A 17703-nucleotide genomic window follows, 5' to 3' on the forward strand; every position below is an offset into this window, starting at 1 on the left:
AATCTAAATTTTTCAGTAAATTTTAATTTGATTTAAATATTTTTTTATACAAAAAGAAATAAAGAATCAATATAGATCAGTAGATTTATTTGAATTAAATTGAGATTTATTGATTACAAAGAAACAAGGAACCAAGGGGTGCAGAGATATTACTACAGCCCTGTCAGTGTACAGACTCTTCTGATTGTTTGAGAACCCTGTAGTGGGTTATGTATCAGACAGAATTTTCTATTTTTGTCTTTTTTTAATGTTTTTTTAAATTGATGTACTTTTATCAGTGAAATTTTGGGACACCAATTTCTAGTCTGTTATTGTTGATGAGGGCATTGATCCTGAAGTAACTTTTCAGAAAATAATTTGGTACCACTGAGTAAGGATATACTGTACATTGAATGTGATGAAGTAAACTTTGCTGTGAACCTTTAAGTGCTTCTGTAATGCACTTAAAGGTTCACAACATTTGATGTATGCTGTGACGTGAGCAGCCGCATCATGCTGTGGCATGACCAGCTCAGGACAGTAGTATGTTGCAGTAGTATTCGGGAATCATCATGCTCTAAGATCTGTTTGTGCGTTCTATTAACTTTAATGTAGTTTCCACTTTGATGTATAGCTTTCAAGATTAACTCCGAATTCCTATACACAGAGTATATAGAAGTTAATTATTGTAAACTAGGGGAAAAAACAGGATTTACATAAAAATTACCTATTATTGATTTCATCAACTGAAGTTACTGCCTTTACTGGGTAATGGAGTCTTAAATCTACTTTCACCATGGATAAGCACAGGCGCAAATTTGTTGAGTAGTACAGTAAGGCGAGGATGCTGCTAGCAATATAAAGGTGTAATAGGGAAATATTTTCAGATACTGGGTATCTAACCTTTTATACTAACCAGGCTCACCTGAGGTTTTAGGTTCTCTAAAATTTAATTTATTTTCTCTCCTTCTTCCTTATTTTCTAAAAACATTGGCCTAAATATCTAAGTCTATATATAACTGTGCCACCTGTTGGTGTCCTTAGAGAGGGGACTTTGATGTTGAAATTCCCCTTTCTAGGGGGTTAGGTGGAGTGTAAATTGCTGTCACGTTTTATGAAGTGCTACTACTTTTTCTGCTTGTAATGACTACTTGATTGGCTCATTATTGAAGGGAAGAGGTGGAGCCAAAGCTCAGTTTACCCACTTTATGGGAATAAAGCATTGTGAAAATGACTGCAACTTTAACAGAAGCATATTTGAAAATGTTCTTTCCTTCTTGTCCCGCTGTTTTGTAATTCATATAATGTGCTTTAGGTTGCTATTTTCTCTCCTTATTTTTTCTCATTTTTTTCTTGCTCAGAAACAGCGTATCTTTAACATTTCCCCTAATTTCAGATGCAAGGGCATCTCTGGGGTTTTGTAGGAAAATGAACGCTCTTTTGAAATGTATTTGTTGGTTAATGGCTTGCTGGGATCCATGTTCGGTTCTATGCCAACATCTTTACATTGCGAGATGCTTGCAACAACATAAATTCTTAAAATTTATAAACAGAATTTTCTGACAGAGTTATAATTTAAGAGCATTGCAAACCATAGTATCTTCGGAATATTTATTATAATCACATATAAATTCATCAGCACAATGAGGTGTACCTGTATAAATCAGTTTGAAAAGTAAAAATATTTGTAATACAGTTATCACTTACAAATTCAAAAAAGAATTAAAACAAGATGACGAATCCTAACTTTCTACTATTTATCAGAAAGTATCAACACAGAAAGTGTCAAATACCCAAGGGTAGAAGTATCTGCTTCAAGATACGGCCAATTAAATTTTTAAGTGTATGCTATTTGGCAGATGAACATTATTAATAATCCTGAAGCTGATTTCATGAGAATGGTAATACTTTTGGTTTTCATGTGATTTTCTTGCCACAGAAACCATCACCCTTCTGAGCTGCATCTCTTAAGATTCATACTGTTCCTCATGTATAAAAACATGTTGGTCTGTTTCTTAAATTACTTGATATATATTAATTTTGTGTTTTATAAAATTACTACATAGGAGAACTAATTCCTCCTCCTATACTAAAACTGGTTTATAACTTTTATTACATCTGTCATGATTTATCTGTTTATTATGAGAACAGGTTAAAATTAAATGTAATGTATCCCAGCATAATGAACTTTCGGTAAACTTAGATTGATGTTTTTCTTTATTTTTCTTGATGAAGGAAATGTGGTGGGTTTTTCTTTTCTTTTTTTATTTTTTTTTTTTATAATGTAAATGAAACTGGGTAAGATAGTGATCAGCTTAAATTTTAATGTGAAGGGCCTAGCCAAATAGAGGTAACTGCAGCTGAAGTGGAACTGTCAAGGCGGAAGGAGTATATTGTTTAATGCTTTTATTAACCGTGTTACAATGAAAAGTATATTTATGAAATATGCTAGGTACTTTGAATCGTGAAAATAAGTGAAATACAATAGTACAAAATGCATGATTGTGAAGTTAGGACCAGTTACTGCCAGCTGTAAACTACGGATAATCCTTGATATAGTTTAGGAAGAGGAAGACTGGGTGAATTTGCTTATGGCAGTGTCATTATGAGCTCTCTAAATAATGAAGCAGACCTCTAAATAATGAGGTGTGGATCCTGATATGTCAGAATAGATGTTTGCAGTAAGGATAGGAAGGTATTAATGTCATCAAGCGCTAGCAAGACTCCATGTGGAACACTGCTCTATGCTTCTCACCAGTCGTACTCGAGAAGGTTGAATGAAAACTGCGAACAGGTGCAGAGAGGGCTGGTAGGGTAATGAAAGGAAAGGAGTGCTCGTGTCACAGGAGGAGTCCAAACAACAGTGATTTGTTTCTCTGGCAAAACAAAGGCTCAGTAGGGATGCCTGTTCTCTATAAATATGTGAAGGGGTAAGCACTTCGGTGAAAGAGGAGTGATTTCTGTAAAAGTGTTGGCACATAATGCAACGGATATAAATTACCCATTAATAAATTCAGACTGAAAGGAGAAAGTGATGAGAACAAGTGTAGATTGCAAAATCTTGGATCTGCTTTTCTCCAGTGGTACGTTAGATGGGGGGTCATTTGCTTGATTCGCAGCAAAGCTTGCAACAATATGAAAGTTCATTTAAAATAATCTACTAGCTGTGAGGCAAAACTGGTTTGTTTTTAAACAAAAAGTTTGGGGTTTTGTTATCCACTTCTCCTATACAGTGGTAAGCTTGGGTAATAACATAGATGTGCATTTAAGCTCTTGGGGTGTTCAGACTACAATTAATTAATTCTGAATTGATTTGGATTTTAATTCTGATGAAAATAAGTCCACACAGCACTGACAATTCATTGCATAAATGGCAAAACATCAGCAAATGGAATAACTGCATTCAAAAAAAGTATTTTTGTGGCTTTTTAAAAAATTTCCCTTTCATCAGTGAATGAAAAACTGCGGACCAGTGAGAACTTTAAGGATTAATCTAGTTGGCTGTCAGGCAGGGATTTTTTTGTCTTACTTAATTGAAAGGACATGTTAGGTACTTTTAAACAAATAAGTTATCAGAATATTTTCAGTGATGAAGTATTAACCTTATTCTCCAGACTGAAGAAAAATATTTCTGTCAGTGTTAGAAGGGTCTGTATTTCCTGGTGGGGAGAGCAAATCTCTGTCTTTGATTAATAGATCCAGTGCTTTGTGAACTTCTAAATGATATCTTTGAACAAATTGTTTAACTGTTTTGGCTTTCATGGGTAGACTTGATGAATGTGGGTCATCAAATCTATGTCAGTTCAAAAAAAGACTGTGTGGCATATGATGAGACATTTGTGTGGCAGCAAACGCCACCAATATCCACCTAACTTGATCCATTCAGTTTGTGTATGCATTTGGATAGTTACGGATATGGATGGTTTTCCACAGTCCACAAATGACAAGATGCCATTTTACTTTAACATTTCTGTTTTATTCAGTGCACAGCAAGGGTATATTGCTACAGAGATTTTATTTTACTTCTCTCTTTCCCTTTTCATTTATTTTTTTTTTTAATAAAATCTGCTGATATAACATCTGCTTGTTATATTTTTAAAGAACTAATGTGTTCCTCCCTTTATTCTCTTTTGCTGTCTTCCTCCCTATCTGTTTTTCTCCAAACTGCTGCTTTCATCCCTACTCCAACCAGCTTGACTTCCAGGTCAGTATTTTCTGCTCTCCTACTTAATTGCTCCTTCCACAATGAAGGTTTTCATTGAAGCTTCATTTATTTGGCCATTTTGATTCCATATTAATAACTTCTGTTTGTCTTTTTTTGGTTTTTGTTTTGATCCCGCTTGTCCCTGTGGTGAAGTTTTTGGTCATTCCATTTCTAGATCAGAAACTTTACAGTGAATGAGTGTTTTTTTCAAAAGTCTGTAAGAAAAAAATGTTCATTAACAACATATTCAATTCACATGTTGTTTTGTGTGAATATTTTTTTCTTCTTTCAGCTTTACTTTTATTATCTTCATTTGGGAAGTTCAACATTGGGAATAACTTTTCGGTAGATAAACCAACCCGGTAGGTAATGGATGGGACAATAGCAATAGTATACAGAGAGATTTATACCCAAGATCAGAATTCTTAATACTTTACTGTCACCCCTTTTTCTGTTATTGCAAACATAATAGGATGAGTTGCGGTGGTTCAGCTTCTGGTTCAGAAACTTATAGCTGTTCGTGCTGGCCAGACTGAGGACCAGCACATAACTGCAAGTGGGATGTGTATGTATGTGTGTTTTATATGCTGTGTTTGTGTATGGCATCGTCTAGTCAGACATGGTTTTCTTTCTTGCAGGTTTTAGATTAGTTTAGCTAGCATTTGTGCTTGTGTGGGAGTTTTTGAGTAATCTTATCATTTTATCAAGTATTATTACCTGTCTTGTGGTGCTTATTGAAAGTAAAAATGGATCTAGTCAACATTTTTTCTCTTAGTGGGCCTTGATGTTAATTTTGCTTTCTCATGCTTATGAAAGCCTGTAAAGTGTAAATTGGCACAATCTTGAAGCATCTACTTGATATTTTAGAAACCAATAACTTTATATGGTTTGGACTACAGGTTCATCTGCTGCTTCCTTTCCCCATTCATTTCTGAGTGTGGCTTTTTTTTTTTTTCTTTCCGTGACAGATATTTAAGCTAGTTCTATACTCTTAACCTCATCCCTTATTTTTCAGTTTCCGAAATTGATGATTGAAACTTGCTTAATGTTTTGCTTCCTGTAATGGGGAGCTTTGATTTAGGCAGAAACAGACTTGGTTTTCAATCATTATCAAGGTGGAAAGTGTTTACTTCATAGATCAATCAGACTGGAGTATAACGGAGGGTATATGCTGCAAAGACTCTCAGGTGGATTTCCAAGTTTTGCATTTGCAGATACAGTTCCAGGTATCAGGTTGCCATGCTGCACATTGGACTAGGATCATGGCACATGTCCAGTCTGCCTTTATAATGTGTTCAAATCTGAAGTTTTCAGAATTTTTGTGTTGGTGTATAATTTTGCACAGCATTGTCCTCTATTCATATAGAAGCAGAGTTTGCCAGTTTGGGAGAGTTTTGGTATCTTAGTCTCAAATCCAAGCAGAGTTCACATTTCACGGTTCAGACAAGTCAGAGAAATTTCTGACGTGGATGCCTTTGAACTATATGGCAAAAGTTGGCTCATACGGAAAGACTGACAAGACAAGATTTCTTTCTTTTTTCCTCATGTGCTTTAATGCACGTCCCAATTGCAAGTTACTTTCCAGATGGAAAATCTTGTTTCTGAAATTTGTGGCTAATAACTGCAGTAATGAATGGGATAAACACTTTCTTTTAATTTTCTATCTACTATGAGTTTTTAATGTGCTTAAATGAATAGTTATTACACCTGAATTATAAAAATACATAAACAATTTGTTTTCAGAATATTTATTTCTTCCAGAAATTAATTAAATGCATTTGCTCTGGAGTTTTCTATGATAAAAGTATTGTCTGTATGTGGCCACTCTGTCATTTCTGTCAGAACATACTCAACATTGATTGAAAATCTCTCGAGCTGGAGAGAGCTTAAAGGAAGGTATTATGCTATGCGGTTGTCATTATGGTTGATTTCACTGGAATTCAATGATTGGTATGCAGAAACATTTGTTCAGCAGTTGGAGGTGCAATTTCTGTTATGTTTTATTGACCTAAAAAACCCAGCTGACCTTGCTGAAGCAAACTGTCCTCATAACCCTGCCAACTTTCATCCCTAGAGTCCTAGATAAGTTGTAGTGTATGATTAGAGTTTATTGTGGGATTTCAGTGAAGTGTTAAGTTTTCGCAGCTTGAATCATCATTAAGGTCAAAACTTAATTTAAGAAACAGATCTATTAATTTCTTTAATTTCTGTTTATCAGTATGTTCATAGTTGTCATTTTATCTATATTTATATTGGGTTAGAATGCTTATAAAATGTTGCATCTGTTTTATAACCTGACAGGCTATTAATACTGATGGCAAACGAGAAAATCAAATACATTGGCATAATCCCCTCATGTGCATCTACCTATAAAATAAAAAAGTGTTCTGAGCACAAGAATCAGTACGGTTTGGTCTTGTTTTTTTTTTTTTTTTCCGTTTAGGTTACAGCAGTTTATATACTATCCAAACTGCAGATAAAGAGGAGGTGGATATTTTTTCCATGTATAATATACTGACCAGTGCTGAAAATTTTCCCACCAGCCTCTGGTGTTGGCCTTCCTCACTGTTTCCGTGGGAGGCTAGAGCTCAATGAGATGTGTAAGGCAAGGTTTAATGGAGTTTTAAATTTAACTTATGAGCCTTCCACAGTTTTGTCAAATGTCAGTTTGATGGTTCCAAGGACAGAATGATATGTTGTTCAAAGATAATTTCCCTGGAGAAACTGAGATAGTGTACTAAGGAAAACTGAGAGAATCTGTGATATACATTACTCTTCTTAGAGACTGGTTATTCTGAGTGAGAAACATAGCTGTCACATTGGATAACAGGCAGATTGTTGTCATGTCTTTCTGGTTTAGTCTGTTTGCAACATATACGGAATCCTCATTTTAACATTGTGAACATTTTAACATTTAAACATTTTAAAAGAGACAGAGAATTGAGAAGAGATTATTTAGATTTAGCTGATTACATGTGTGGTTTTGAATTTGTGTACATTTACATTTCATTTTATTTAAGAAATAGTGAAGTAGAAAGTTTATTTCCTTGGAATTCTACTTTCTTAAAAATAGCAAAATAATAATATATTACAAAATAAGCAGGAATCAGTGATGAACAATAAAATGATACATATGGGTCCCTGGGATAATGCGTAGTTGTTCATTTTTATCCCACTGACTCCTGAACCTGCCTGCTCAGGTCTATACTTTGCCCTTTCAGTTTGCTTAAAGGCATGCAGAGGTTAAAATAATAATTTCTGAGACAACTAGAAATGTATTATTTAAATAAAGAAGGATATTTTGTTATTTCTCAGTGATGTTCTTTTTTTTTGGTTTTGATTTGGAGTGCAAATACTCTGTGGAAGTAAATGGATATGCAGCATAAACTGGATATGAGGAGAAAAGAGCTCTACTTCTCTGAAGGAAAAATATTCACTTTGGATTGGGTAGGACCTGACAACTCAGTTCTGAGCTGGGGAAGAAAGAACACAAGGAGCTGTTACTCTTCCCTTTCCAGTTACTAATTTCAAGATAGGGCGATATTTCTCGTGCTTCTCTAGACCTGCTGCTTCCAGTAGTATTCCCGTGGGGAAGATCCACAGTGCAGATTTTTTCACCTCTGGAATGTCTGAATTAAGTAGCCATAGAGCACTCTGGGGAGCTCGGTGACTGCCTGGGTGCAAAGCTGTCAGGAGTCCCTGTGTACAGTGGAGGGGTGTGCGAGTGAAGAATCATTGTGAGATAGCACAGCTTACCCTCAAAAAGCTGTGACTGAAAAGAGACAGAGAAACTAAATTTAGGAATTGGGCTGTTGGTGGAATCACTTCTTCCACTCGCATTGTTTGCTTCCATAATGCGGGAGCAACATGCCTGGACAACATGATTGTGACTGGATTGAAAGGCTCTGATCTGAATTTATAATAAGGAGAAGTCAAAACAAGAAATCATACAAAATATATGACATTTATTTGAAGGTCTGAAGAGGTTACTGCATAAGCATGTAAAGTTTGATTTATGTATTGAATGATAATGGCTGGATTGATTCTGAGAACTGCTAGGTTGATCCAGGAGCTGCAGTTGAAAGATTTGATTGAGACAGAAGTTGCAATGAAACATGGAGTGCAGCAGAGGAGATTTGATCCTGATTGCTGTCAGGCTGAGCTGGATATGCTATAGAGCAGTTGGGTGAAGAGAATAACTGGACAGAGTCAGGAGCTGGTGCTTCTTTGGGGTTTTTTTGTTTGTTTGTCTATTTTCAGGGTATTTTTGTCTTTTTGTTTGGGTTGGTTTGAGGGTTTTTTTAAAAGGAAAAAAGATAAAAGCTTACCTGGACAACAGCTGGAAAGAACCTGATGAAGCAGCAGCAGGACTGCAACTGCTTAGTTCAAATATCAGGCAACAAACCATTTCCAGTTACTGGCTACAGTTATCGCTAATGGTATCAATTAATAAAATAGCTGAGCAAGCAATTGCCATATTAAATCAGATCAAATATCCCTCTCATCTAGTGTCCTGTCATCAGCAGGTTTGGGGTTTTTTTAAAAAAAAATTTTAAAAGAACAACATCAGAAGAAAATGCAGAACAATCCTGGGTGTACAAGAGATGTGTGACAGATGAGTCTTCTGGTACGGATTTCACACATGTTCATCTGAAGTGTCATCCAGTAAGAATGTGCTGAGAAAGACAGTAGTGCACTGCACTGTATTGGAGTTTCAGTGGTTGCAGTGCAGATACGTGTTGAAACAAAGTGATATGAACCATACTTTGGAACAGGATTTTAGTAGGTCTTTTTCATTCAGGCATTATCCTCATGTGGATATTTCTAGCATCTCTCTAGGGCTTTGGAGGGAACTGTGTCAGACTAAACACTTCTTAAACAAAGATTTTGGAAAACTTCCCAGATTGCGTGTTAGGTAAACCCTTCCTCCCGCATTTTTGTCTTTGAGGTGAGAAATGTTTCAGTGACTTCTGTGACACTCGTTTTATTTCTACCAGGCAGAGTCGTTGGTTCTCTCAAGGCAACAATATCTTTTTGTGGTGCATCTGGAGGCAAAACAGTTGTCACACTGAAGCACTGTCATAATCTGAATATTAAGAAATCTTAAACTAGGCTTCAAACACTTGAAATAATGAGATTTAAAGGGGTGTGTGTGTAAAGAATTAAAGGGATATTTGAATTTTTTTTTTTTTTTTTTTTTTTTTTTTTTAGCCCAGTAATAGAATTGCCTTGTGTTTTTTGAGACCTATAGATTTGTGTGGGCTCCAAGCTTGCTCCTTTGAGTGAGACTGAAATGGCTATGTAATCCATTGGTAACAGGAGCTGGGAATGTAATGAAAGCATTGAATGTACTAAAATTCATTTTTATAATTGGTAACTGGGCATTGCAGTAATTTTGCAGTCAACTAAAGAATTAGGGATGTAGGAATCAAATTATTTGGAAATTTTAAAAATATTATTTGATTTGGATTATTTTTTTGCCCATTTTTTATGCTGGTCATTTTGATTCCAGTCCTTTATATCAACATAGAGAGAACACAGAGGGTGCTTCTCAGTTCTGGTGAGTAGATGGAGTATGAACTGTGACATGGAGTTAGCTGTAGTCTCATCTTGAGGTGAATGGCAGAAAGAGACAAAGCATCCTTCTTCAGTAAGAGATGACAATATTGAGTTCTTGTGGTAATATTATCAATTGTGGTAATTATTATCAAAAGATAAAGTCAGTTTGGCCAAAGTTAACCAGAGAGTATTACCTTCCTCCAAATTCTCTTGTCCAAAAGGCAACAAAATCTTAGTTATCATAAGCTTGTTTCGTTTCTTAATGTCCCCTGTTAGCCTTCCTGGCAGCAGGGGCAATCCAGACCCAGGGTGACAACATTTTCCTGTCTCTCCAGGAGGCATCCACTCAGACTTTCCTTCTAATCCCATATTATAACCGGGAAACTGAGCTACTCCCAATCATGTCACTGTAGAACTGATATTTGTTTCAGTTACAAAATCAGATAGCACTGCTGTAAAAATGGAATTGTGTCACAGGCTCAGCTGTAGGGTGGTAGGTTATGTTGTTCCACAGTTAAGGAGTTTAGACAATTATAAAGGCGATTAGTTCAGGCAGTTGAAGTCTTACCCCCGCTCCTTTTTGGTGATAAATAGAGAGGAGAAAATATGGTTCTTCTAGAGAAAAGAAAAAAGGTGGGAATAAAATTTGCTAGATTTTCTGCTTTGGAATAGCGAGGGCAAGAAGGGCAAAGGTGAGACAGGGTAGACAGGATTTTTTATATGTGATGCTAATAGGTTAGTCAGACATGCAAAGAAAGGAATCGCTTGGGATTTGGGGTTGAAGTATTCCTCCAAAATGTGGTCTTTATGATAAAAAATGTGGAAAAAATTATGTTTTTTTTTTTTCCTTCTGAGTCTGCCTCAACAAAACTCCAGGAAAGATCTTCATTCAAACCACTTTACTTATATGTGCCTATGTAGTGGTCTGTATTAATCTGTGAGCTTCCTATGTTGGTCTGTCAAATTTTCACATGAAAATCAGAAAGATTCTCAAATTCAAACGAAGCAGAAGAAATGGGTTGTTGTGGGTTTTTTTTGTTGTTGTTTTTTTTGTTTTGTTTTTGTTTTTTCCACGGTCTAATAGCTTTGGAATAGAGAATGGAGCTGATTTATGCCAATGTCCTACTTCAGTTCCAGGTGAATTAGTATGAGCCATGTCCTACTTAAAGCGGAGAGTTATCTGTCACTTATATTCTCAGAATATGGGAGCATTGAGTAGTGTTATCAAATGGAATAAAGAGGCTGTGCAGAGAAAGTATTACATGTTTTGGTCCCATTTTAAACAAAGTAACAGATCAGATATTCATAGCAGCTTCATCATCAGACTGTCTGAATAACCCAAGAGACAAGTGAAATAATTACTCTGGAGGAGGTAACATGTTGGAAGGTAAATTGCTTAATTATAACTTTGGGACTTTCGTAGGCTCCATTCTACATATGTTGCTTGTTTAATGGGTGGATTATATTGTATCAGGGTGAATATGCACTCGGTGTGGGTTGTGGATCAGTTTTGGTAGGACATCACTGAAACAGTTCATGCTGATGCATTTAGCCCCACAACATATATATATTTTTCTGTGTTTTGAAGACTCCCTGTTGGGAGAACCAGACAGCTGCTTTGTACCCTTCTTCTGCCCTTTTTGGTACTGCAGCTGTGACACACCTTACTTCAATGACTTCTGTGAAGCTTTGGGCATACTAATTCATTCCTCTCCCTTAACAAATGCACTAGCAATAAATATTTGCATTTTGTGTTGCTGTAACATGACATGTTTGCTAGTCAGTGGATCTCACAGTAAAAAATCGTGTACAATGGTAAGAAAGTTTTGCAGTTAAGTAGATTTCATTTCACAAGTAAAAAGTCAAAATGCTGATGGAAATAAAATGTTATAAATTTAAATGTTAATAAATTTTAATCTCTTTTCTTCCTGTGGTTATGATCATTGCTCCCTGCCATTTTATATCAGGGCATAAAGCTAGATGAATGTTTTGGACTAGAATATACAAGCGGTCTAGCTTCTGAGCATCATTACATCATTAAAAAGAGGGTCAATCCCAATATAAATTTTTTGCCATCAATGGAGAAAGAATAAAAGTTACTTTGAAGCTCAGATCTGCTGGACATGCTGGCTGTGTTAAAGTTATTAATTTCTTAATGGTTGGGATGCTTTCTTTTGTTTTTGCATTTAAGGTATGCTTTTTTTTTTTTTTTTTTTTTTTAAATCATCATGAGAATTGCATTAGTTAACCAAAAGAAAGTAAGAAAGGTTAACAATAAGAAAAATCCCCAAATTTTAAAACATGTTTTGAATACTAATAATTCTTTAGGTTTAAAAAAATCTGGATTAATAAAAAAAAAAAAGTGAAAGTTTTTGTAAATGCAAATGACAGCACAGAAAGATACTACTTTTTATTAGTATATGATAAATGTTAAGGTGACTAGAGTCTAACATTAAATAAAATTAGCAGTCAAGCACAAGGGCTTTCTTTTAGAAAAATTATGGTTATTTGAGGCATTTTATGTTTTCTTTGCCATATCAAAATTTCAGCCTGTCATGAATGTAGGTTTTCTTATCATGCTAATACCTATTTTCCTCAGACAAATCCATCTATGGGTTGCAAGTGAATAAACAGTGTCCTGGAATATTTGTGTCAGGAATGTGTCTGTCAGTAACCCTCTTAGTATCTCTTGTGGTATTTCGGTTTGCTAGAGTCTAACCAATCTTTGTTTTTCAGGCTTATAGATTGGTAGTAGCAAATGCATTTGTATTCCAGGAAGATGCAAGAAACAATACTTAATGTTGTTCATATCTTAATGTAAATTCTATTTTATTGATTTCAATTGACTTGGATTGGAAATTTAAAGGATTACCCTTATGGGAACTTATGCATACTGTCATTTTTAAGACCGTGAGAACAGAACTGTTGGAAGTACTTCTACTGAGTCGTACTGAAGTAATGTAGTTCAAGAATGGACATTGACACGGACAGGATTTACAGGATCAGGTGTTCTGCATGACTAGCTACTGAGATACAGAGTGCCTTGTACAATGCTAAAATTCATTTTATTGCTCACATACATTAATTGTTTTTAAAGGTGTGGACTATTTACAAAGGAGAAGGAGATGATCTGTTAAAAAGGAAAGTAATTTTTTCAAGTAATGATGTTGGTAATGTTGTACCCAGTGCATGCATAGAAGAATAGGTGAAGATGTTTGATAATTTAAAATATATGTACTGGATTCAATTTCAAAATGTTTTCTTTGAGACTTTCCTATTTATAGAAATTACTTGTTTTGACTAAATTGTTGTATTTCATAAAGCATTTTTTATTTCCCCTGAAAGCATTATTTGGTAAGTTTATTGCTTTTTAAAAATTTGTTAGAAGTACAGATTCTTAGCATACTGGAGAATTTTTTTATTCACTTTCAGGCAGCTGGTCCCATTGTAATGCTGATCAATGTAATGAAAATTATTAGAGAGATATATTCCTTTAGAAAATGTTACATATTTTGCTCTTGGGAGTATTTTGCATGTCTGCATTTTTTTGGATACTTTGAGGAAAAAAAATCTTTATGAAATAGAGTAAAGGCTATACTAAGCATGTAACACGGATTTTTGGCTGATGTTACCAATTTTTTGGCCAAGGTACCCAGGTGGCTAATTAAAGCAGGGAACTTAATGAAATAGTGTGATTTTCTATACCTATCAGAGATGAAGACCTTGGAGTTTAGACAACAGTTACACACTACTGTAAAATGACATTGTAAAGAAACTCATATATATGCAGAAATTAAATGTTAATATTTGTCTTTGAAAGTTGGACTGAAGGAAGTCAGTGTACTGTAGTTAGAACTACGAGATCATTTTGTATGTTATTCCAGAAGAAGGAAAACCCACAAGCGAACATGTTTAAATGTAGTCATTACAATTAGTGATATTCATACTAACAAGAGCTAAATGCTACTACTGTTTTGATATTTGTGTTTTTGCTGATCGAGGGTCTGGGTCTTTATGATACTGATGTTTATTTCTTACAAAGACATTTCAATTAAAAAAATAAGTAGAATGAATGGCTACCGTAATTGATCTAATAGCATATTGCTGTTTGCACAACAAGATTAAGGAGCTCTAGGTTCTTTGGTCTGGACTTCATAAGGGACAAAGGCTATATGTATAAGAATTTATTTGTCTTTTCCTTCACCTGTCTTAGAATCATAGAGTGGTTTAGGTTGGAAGGGACATGAAAGCTCATCCAGTCCCACCCCCCTGCCCTGGGCAGGGCCACCTTCCACCAGCCCAGGTTGCCCAAAGCCCCGTCCAACCTGTCCCTGAACCCTTCCAGGGAGGGGGCAGCCACAGCTGCTCTGGGCAACCTGTGCCAGGGCCTCACCCCCCTCACAGGGAAGAATTTCTTCCTTACATCTAATACAAATCTACCTTCTTTCAGTTTAAAACTGTTACCCATCATCCTATCCTATACTCCCTGATAGAGTCCCTCCCCACCTTTCCTGTAGGCCCCTTTTAGATACTGGAAGTCTGCTATAAGGTCTCCTTGGAGCCTTAATTTCTCCGGGTTGAACAACCCCAACTCTCTCAGCCTGTCCTCATAAGGGAGGTGCTCCAGCCCCCTGATCATCTTTGAGGCCCTCCTCTGGACTTGCTCCAACAGATCCATGTCCTTATACTGGGTGCCCCCGGGCTGGACACAGCACTGCAGGGGGGTCTCACGAGAGCAGAGCAGAGGGGGAGAATCCCCTCCCTCGACCTGCTGGTCACACTTCTCTTGATGCAGCCCAGGACACGGTTGGCTTTCTGGGCTGCGAGTGCACATTGTTGACTCAGTTTTCCATCCACTGATATCCCCAAGTCCTTCTCCACAGGGCTGCTCAATCCATTCTCCACCCAACCTGTAGCTGTGCTTGGGATTGCTCCAACCTTGCCCTTGGCCTTTTTGAACTCCATGAGGTTTGCATGGGCCTCCATCTCCAGCCTGTCCAGGTCCCTCTGGATGGCACATCCCTTCCCTACAGTGCGTCACCTGTACCACACAACTTGGTGTCATTGTCTTACCTGCTGAGGGTGCACTCAGTCCCACTGTCCATGTCCCCAACAAAGATGTTAAACAGCAGCGTTCCCAGTACTGACCCCTGAGGAATGCTGCTCAGCACTGCTCTCCACTAGGACATTGAGCCGTTGACTGCAACTCTTTGAATACGACCATGCAGCCAATTCCTTATCTACTGAGTAGTCCATCCATCAAATCCATGTCTCTCCAATTTACAGACAAGGATGTCATGTGGGACAGTGTCAAAAGCCATGTACAAGTCCAGGTACATGATGTAAGTTGCTCTTCCTTTATCCATGAGCGCTGTTGTAGAAGGCCACCAAATTTGTCAGGCATGATTTTCCCGTAGTGAAGCAATGTTGGCTGTCACCAATGACCTCCTTATCTTCTATGTGACCTAGTACATTTTTCAGGAGGATCCACTCCATGATCTCACCAACACAGAGGTGAGACTGACTGATCTGTAGTTCCCTGAGTCTTTCTTTTTTCCCTTTTTAAAAATGGGGGTTATGTTTCCCCTTTTCCAGTTAGCTGGAACTTATGGACTGCCACACATTCTCAAATATCATGGATAGTGGCTTAGACACTTCATCCGCCAGTTCTCTCCAGACCCCTAGATGCATCTTGTCAGGTCCCATGGACTTGTGCACCTTCAGGTTCCTTGCATGGTCTCGAAGCTGATCTCCTGCAGTGGACAGTTCTTCATTCTCTGAGTCCCCACCTTTCCCTTCTGTGACTTCAGTGGTGTGGCTGGAGCACTTGCTGGTGAAGACTGAGGCAAAAAAGTCATTCAGTACCTCAGCATTCTTCATGTCCCAGGTAACAAGGTCTCCTGTTTCCTTCCACGGAGGGCCCACATTTTCCCTAGCCTTCCTTTTATCAGTGACATACCTACGGAAGCTTTTCTTGTTGCCCTTGACATCCCTGGCCAGATTTAACTCCAGCAGGGCTTTGGCTTTCCTGACCTGATCTCTGGCTGCTTGGACAATTTCTTTGTATTCCTCCCAGGCTAGCTGTCCTTGCTTCCACCCTCTGTAGGCTTTCTTTTTATGTTTGAGTTTGGCCAGGATCTCCTTGTTCATCCGTGCAGGCCTTCTGGTGGTTTTGCCTGTCTTCCTCTTTATGGGGATGCATCGCTCCTGAGCTTGGAGGAGATGATCCTTCAAGATTAACGAGCTTTCTTGGGCCTCTTTTCCGTCCAGGGCTTTAGCCCGTGGTACTCTGGCAAGCAGGTCTCTGAAGAGGCCAAAGTCTGCTCTCCTGAAGTTCAGGGTAGCAAGTTTGCTGTGAGCCCTCCTTCACTGTCCTGAGGATCTTGAACTCCACCATTTCGTGGTCACTGCAGCCAAGGCTGCCCTGGAGCTTCACACTGCCCACAGGCCCCTCCTTGTTGGTGAGGACAGGGTCCAGCACAGCACCTCTCCTGGTTGGCTCCTCTGTCACTTAGAGAAGGAAGTTATCATCGGTGCATTCCAGGAACCTCCTGGATTGCTTATGCACTGCAGTGTTGTCCCTCCAACAGATATTGGGGTGGTTGGAGTGCCCCATGAGGACCAGGGCTTGTGAACGTGAGGCTGCTCCTACCTGTCTATAGAGGGCCTCCTCTGCTTGGCCTTCCTGGTGGGATGGCCTGTAGCAGACCCCCACTACAACATGTCCTGTTCCTGCCTTCCCTTTAATCCTGACCCATGAGCTCTTGGTCAGGTCCCCATCCGTCCCCAGGCAGAGCTCCATGCACTCCAGCCGGTCGTTGACAGGGAGGGTGACACCCCCCACCCACCGCTGCCTGTCCTTCCTAAAGGGCCCGTTTCCTTCCATTCCAACACGTCTCCGTGATGTCAGTAAGATCGTAGCCCTGCAGGCACGCACGTGTCTCTAGTTCCCCATAGTTTATTCCCCACGCTGCATGTGTTTGTACAGAGGCGTTGGGCACCTGGTGAAGCTGACTTGCTGGCTGGAATTCCTTTGCGATTGTGATTGGCCGGTTTTTACTGGAGTAGCATAGCTACAGTCTGCTGTGCATTTACAGTTCAGAGCAATGACTTGATCTAGGTTAAAAAAATGAATAAACTCAGTTTAACATACAGTAAGGTAATTCCTAGAGAAGTATGTTACGAGCGAATGTCTAATGTACTAGAAGAATCAAATTTTATTTAGAATATTTTGTGTGATGGTCTTCATCTCTTCTTTAATAACTTCCAATATCATTGTCATCTAGTATTTATTCATCATGGGTGTTTGCTGGATACTCCTCCTCTGTATTGAATGATCAAATGGGTTGGAAGATGCCCATGAAGCCCTTCAATTTGTAACTATGGAATAAAACAGAACTTTTATTTTGTATTTTATTTTATTTTATTTTATTTTATTTTATTTTATTTTATTTTATTTTATTTTATTTTATTTTATTTTATTTTATTTTATTTTATTTTATTTTATTTTATTTTATTTTATTTTATTTTATTTTATTTTATTTTATTTTATTTTATTTTATTTTATTTTATTTTATTTTATTTTATTTTATTTTATTTTATTTTATTTTATTTTATTTTATTTTATTTTATTTTATTTTATTTTATTTTATTTTATTTTATTTTATTTTATTTTATTTTATTTTATTTTATTTTATTTTATTTTATTTTATTTTATTTTATTTTATTTTATTTTATTTTATTTTATTTTATTTTATTTTATTTTATTTTATTTTATTTTATTTTATTTTATTTTATTTTATTTTATTTTATTTTATTTTATTTTATTTTATTTTATTTTATTTTATTTTATTTTATTTTATTTTATTTTATTTTATTTTATTTTATTTTATTTTATTTTATTTTATTTTATTTTATTTTATTTTATTTTATTTTATTTTATTTTATTTTATTTTATTTAT

The 17703-nt window shown here is 36.8% G+C and overlaps 1 protein-coding gene across 12 annotated transcripts in view; it reads left to right on the forward strand.

The window, feature by feature from the left end:
* ERC2 (ELKS/RAB6-interacting/CAST family member 2) overlaps window positions 1-17703 on the forward strand; it is a 532940-nt gene that overhangs the window by 235599 nt on the left and 279638 nt on the right. For 9 of the 12 annotated variants that reach the window (XR_003399297.1, XR_003399301.1, XR_003399302.1 and 6 more), the window contains one exon: window positions 4172-4183. The exons of the other annotated variants lie outside the window; for them this stretch is intronic. Coding sequence is in view for 1 of the 9 variants with exons in the window: in XM_026857422.1 (XP_026713223.1) it covers window positions 4172-4183 (12 nt within the window). In the remaining 8 variants the exon portion in view is untranslated. The remainder of the gene's footprint in view (window positions 1-4171; window positions 4184-17703) is intronic. 12 annotated transcript variants of the gene reach the window in all.

This window comes from Athene cunicularia, assembly GCF_003259725.1.
Source record: "Athene cunicularia isolate RWA chromosome 12 unlocalized genomic scaffold, athCun1 chr12_part1, whole genome shotgun sequence".
Taxonomy (NCBI): domain Eukaryota; kingdom Metazoa; phylum Chordata; class Aves; order Strigiformes; family Strigidae; genus Athene; species Athene cunicularia.